Source organism: Cebus imitator, unplaced genomic scaffold (genome assembly GCF_001604975.1).
Source record: "Cebus imitator isolate Cc_AM_T3 unplaced genomic scaffold, Cebus_imitator-1.0 Scaffold599, whole genome shotgun sequence".
Classification (NCBI taxonomy): domain Eukaryota; kingdom Metazoa; phylum Chordata; class Mammalia; order Primates; family Cebidae; genus Cebus; species Cebus imitator.
The window spans coordinates 500,762-506,100 of NW_016107914.1; the positions used below are offsets into that span (position 1 = coordinate 500,762).

General features: G+C 47.5%; 1 protein-coding gene across 4 annotated transcripts in view; it reads left to right on the plus strand.

The window, feature by feature from the left end:
- The window catches only part of BCAP31 (B cell receptor associated protein 31), a 29,459-nt gene that overhangs the window by 3,183 nt on the left and 20,937 nt on the right, over positions 1-5,339 (plus strand). For all 4 annotated transcript variants that reach the window (XM_017516693.1, XM_017516698.1, XM_017516695.2 and 1 more), the window contains exon 3: positions 493-593. In XM_017516693.1, coding sequence (XP_017372182.1) covers positions 493-593 — 101 coding nt within the window. The remainder of the gene's footprint in view (positions 1-492; positions 594-5,339) is intronic.

The following is a 5,339-nucleotide window of genomic DNA, read 5'->3' on the forward strand; positions in this document are numbered from 1 at the left end:
TGATCTAAGGTTTATTTTTATTTTTATTTTTGGAGATAAGGTCTTGCCCTGTTGCCCAGGCAAGAGTGCAGTGGTGCAATCTCGGCTCACTGCAACTTTGCCTCTCAGGTTCAAGTGATTCTCCTACCTCAGCCTCCTGAGTAGGCTGGGATTACGAGTGCCCACCACCACGCCTTGCTAATTTTTATACTTTTGGTAGAGATGGGTTCTCGCCATCTTGGCCAGGGTGGTCTTGCACTCCTGACCTCAAGTGATCCGTCCGCCTTGACCTCCCAAAGTGTTGGGATTACGGGAGTGAGCCATTGCACCCGGCCTTTTCTCCAGCACTCTTGAGTGGACGTCAGATTGGAGAATTGCAAGCCAATGAGGCTGACTGTGTGGGTTATTCTGCCATTGGAGAAGAGGACAAAGCTGGATTTCTGTTCTGCTCAGGGCCCTAGAGCCCATGTGTGTGGACTTTCTCTTCAGCCCCTGTCCTTTTTGTCTTCACAGATGGCAGAAAATTTTCAAGTCCCGGCTGGTGGAGTTGGTAGTATCCTATGGCAACACCTTCTTTGTGGTTCTCATTGTCATCCTTGTGCTGTTGGTCATCGGTGAGTGAGCTAGACCTTGGTCTCTGCTGCAAAGCCCTTTGCCACTTTTGATGTGTAGCATCCAGTTCTGGCTGCTCGGAGATAGACTGATGAAATGCTGTGTCTTTCTCTTGGGGGAAGGAAGAGGCTCCCTTTGTCCATGCTGCTGACTGCTATTTAGGCCTTCACTTTGAAAGGCCTCTCTAGGCCAGGCATGGTGGCTCATGCCTACAATCCTGGCACTTTGGGATCCTGAGGTGGGCAGATCACCTGAGGTGAGGTGTTTGAGACCAGCCTGACCAACGTGGTGAAACCCTATCTCTACTAAAAATACAAAAATAGCTGGGTGTGGTGGTGCATGCCTATAATCCCAGCTACTCAGGAGACTAAGGCAGGAGAATCACTTGAACTCAGGAGGCGGAGGTTGCAGTGAGCCGATATTGTGCCATTGCGCTCCGGTCTGGGCAACAAAAGTGAAACTGTCTCAAAAAAAAAAAAAAGAAAAAAAGAGGCTCCTTTAGCAGTGGGCATGGGCTTATACTAAGCAATTTGTATACAGCCTTATGATGGCCACCTTACATTGTTTTTTTTCAAGACCTTGGGAGAAAGGACACCTTAGGTTTCTGAGGCTGCTCCTCAGGTCACTCTAGAACTGAAGCCAAGAGAAGCTAACTGGCCTGAGACCTTGGTCTGAAGAGTGCTGCTCACCAGTCACTGAAACAGCAGCATTGCCTGGAGCAGGGCCTCTAGTTGGGGACTGAGCAGGCAAGCGCACAGTGAACCTAGCTGTGAGGGAGGTCCTGCTGTTCCTTGGAGGCAGAGGAGGACACTGAGATGTGTTGGGGCGAGGTCCTAGACGTCTCTGCATCTGGGCTAGACTTGACGTTTTGCCAGGTCTTTCCAGCTCTGTAGTTCCGTAAACTCTGACACTGAGGTGCACACCAGCAGGGACTTGGCGGAAAAACTAGTCTGAGGGAAAGCAAGCTCAGGGACGAGGCCAGGCCAGGCGGTGTTAAGATGAATGCCAGACATTTTACAGTGAGGTGGTGGGGTGAACATCTGGAGACGAGAAATCGATAAAGCTCTTGTCTGACTGTTAGGTGTTTGTTGCTTTGCTATGGTAAGTGATCAATATGTCCCCCTGTTTGGGCTCCAAAGTATTGGTTTGGCTCTGCTGTGGACACCAGTCTTGTCTCAGAGCTGTGGTGCCTGCCTAGGCATGAAACACTGCTCCCACTGAGTCTAGGGATGGGTGTAGGGTGGTGGGGGGAGTGGTGGAGGCTGTAGTTCAGGGGAATGTGCAAAGCCCCACCTGCCAGCTTCAGCATCAGGCATTTCTCCTTCCTGGTGTCTCAGGGCCTGCTAGGTTATGTTCAGGCAAGACTGCCTCTGAACAGGCCAAGTGTGACCTGACAGCTTCTAGCCACAGAGGGTAGGTACCAGCTGCCTGAGTACCTCAGTGTTCCCAAAATAATAGGCAAGGTACCAGTAGGTAGCTCTTTCTAACCAGGGTTCTCTCCCTGAGCAGCCTCCAAGCCAGGAGTAGGTAGGGAATCTATGTGTCGTCCCCAGGGCTAAGTGCGCATGAAAAGCCAGGCTACAGAGTTTTTGAACTGAGCGTGTGTGTTTTGGTTTTTGGGTCTGGGGTGGGGATTGGGGAAGGGAGGGACCATGCTGAGGATGATTCCCTCAGGGCCTTGCCCCTTCCCCAAACCAGAAGGAGCATATCTCTTTCCTAGAGCAGCTGAGTAGGCTGGAGAGATCCTTTGCAGAATCCAGTAGTTGACAAAGCCTTCATTCTTTTTTGGGATCAGGCAAGTGCTTAGAAATTCTAGAGGAACATATGGCCATGATGACTGGCTGCTTCCTACTCTCATGTTAAGAAGCATAATCTAGAAAGATCTGCAGAGCCTTCTTCAAATAGAAGCATTAGTCACAGGTACTAGTGAAGGGTAACGGGCATAACCAGCTAGAGCTGCATCCTTACTTGGGGGCAGAGAGGGTTGAGCAGATCTGCCTGGGAGCATGGAGTTGCTGAGGGTGTAGGAACTTCCCACCTGGGCTGAGGCCTGAGACAGGGAGGGCCAGCTTCTACGGTGGGACTTGGGTTAGTATTGCTTAGTCCTCCATCCCCACTCTTGGTCATTGGCCAAGGTGGTCCCTAGGATGATGGGGTTCTTGGATGCAGGTGACAGTGTAAGAAAAAATGTATTTTATCTTGTTTTTCTGATTACAAAAATAATGCGTAATTATTCTTAAAAATTCAAAAATTGAGTTTAGAAAATTAAACTCCCTCTTAATCCCATGTCCCACAGGTAACCATTATGAATATTTTGTTACACATTTCCACAGGTGTTTTCTATGCTGACATCTTTAATAAAATGTCTATAGCAGTGGGATCATACACACAGAATATTTATGTTTCTTTTTTTAATTTTAGTTTTTATTTTTATTTATCTATTTATTTTAAAGACGGGGTTTCACCGTGTTGGTCCGGCTGGTCTTGAACTCCTGACCTCAGGTGATCCGCCCGCCTTGGCCTCCAAAATGCTTGGATTACCGGAGTGAGCCACCACGCCCGGCCTGAGTAATGGCGGGAGGAGCATTCCACGCCTAAACAGGCAGCACAGCTCTGAGACAAGATTGCTGTCCACAGCAGAGCTGAGCCAATACTTTGGGTTGTGCTTTTGCCCCTTATTGCACCTTAGACAGCTTTTGCTCTTTTTTTTTTTTTTTTTTTTTTTTTTTTTTTTTTTTTTTTACCCAGGCTGGAGTGTAGTGGCACCATCTCAGCTCACTGCAACCTCCGCCTCCCAGGTTCAAGCAGTTCTCCTGCCTCAACCTCCTGAGTAGCTGGGGACTACAGGTGCACACCACTATGCCCAGCTAATTTTTTGTATTTTTGGTAGAGACGGGGTTTCACGATGTTGGCCAGGCTGGTCTTGAACCCCTGGCCTTAGGTGATCTGCCTGCCTTGGCCCCCCAAGGTGCTGGGATTACAGGTGTGAGCCATCAGGCCTGGCTGACATCTTTCTATTTCAATCTCATTATTCTTAGAGATCAGGTAGTATTCTCTCATATGGTTGTGCCTTGGTCTGTTCTTTATAAGCCTCCTCACATCATCGCAAATTTATGCAAATCCTTCTGTGGGCAAATACAGAGGTGGATTGCTGAACCCAAGGGTATGAACACTTAACATTTTATACATGTGTGCTGTTTATACCCCTGCTAATAGCATTTGAGAGTACTTGCTTTGGCCGGGCACAGTGGCTTATGCCTGTAATCCCAGTACTTTGTGAGGCCAAGGCGGGCGGATCACAAGGTCAAGAGATCAAGACCATCCTTGCGAACATGGTGAAACCCCGTCTCTACACAAAACAAACAAAAAGAGTACTTGCTTCACGGTACTGATGTAACACAAAGACGCCAGGAAGGATGGGCAGATTTTTATAATGCAAGATCAGCTAAAAACCAAGCAGCCTAAAACCAGAAATTAAGAGCCCCATGAGGCCGAGCCCTGGCTCATACTTGTAATCCCTGCACTTTGGGAGGCCAAGGCCATTGCTGGAGCTCAGGAGTTCAAAACCAGCCTGGGCAACATGGTGAAACCCCGTCTCTACCAAAAATAGAAAAAAAAAAAAATTAGCTGAGTGTGGTTGCACACACTTGTGGTCCCCGCTACTGGGGAGGCTGAGGTGGAGGGATTGCTTGAGGCTGAGAGGCAGAGGTTGCAGTGAGCTGAGATCGTGCCACTGCACTCCAGCCTAGGTGACAGAGTGAGACCCTGTAACCTACCCTACAAAAAGAATCTCAATGCCCATATAGTGATACCTTGCCCTTCTCATATGGGAGTCTATTAAGGGCATTCTTTAGGTACATCTTAGTGTATTGACTTAAAAAGATGTTTCAGGATACATGGTAAAAAGCAGTAGGTTTGGTGTGGCTCAATTTTCAATTTCTACATTAGAGACAAACATAAATATATTTTTAACTGGTGCTCTATATGTCTAACAGCGGCTCTTTGAGGAGCAGAGGCTGTTCACTGACTTAGCAATTATTTCAGTGCCCACTCTGCACCCAGAACTATGTCAGGCCCTGGGAATATAGTAGAAAAGATTTCTGCTCTTGCGAAGTTTGTAGTCTTGTTTGGGAGAGATGGACCCAAAAAATGTGTTTTGTTTTGTTTTGTTTTGTTTTTTGAGATGGAGTTTCACTCTTGTTGCCCAGGCTGGAGTGCGATGGTACGGTCTTGGCTCACTGTAACCTCTACCTTCTGGGTTCGAGCGATTCTCTTGCATCAGCCTCCTGAGTAGCTGGGATTACAGGCACCCACCCCCATGCCCAGCTAAGATTTTTATTTTTAGTAGAGACGGGGTTTCACCGTGCTGGCCAGGCTGGTCTTGAACTCCTGACCTCAGGTGATCCGCGCATCTCAGCCTCCCAAAGTGCTGGGATTATAGGCGTGAGCCATCTCTCCCAGCCAAAAAATGTGTTTAAGATAATATCAGAGATGGGTGTCTTATTACAAAGCAGATAACATAGGGTAGTGTGACTAAAAGTGACTTTTTAGATGAGGTGGCCACATTTTTGTTGTATATATTGCTGGAGGTGATTGGGTTATCCTTTCCTTTTCTACATTTTGGGTGTGTTTGAACTTTTGATGAGCATGAATTTCTTTTGTGATCAGAATAAAACATTATGAATAATAAAATGCATTGTAAAGCTTTGAAATGAAACCGTTGACCCCTAGCTGGGATCCTGCAGGTC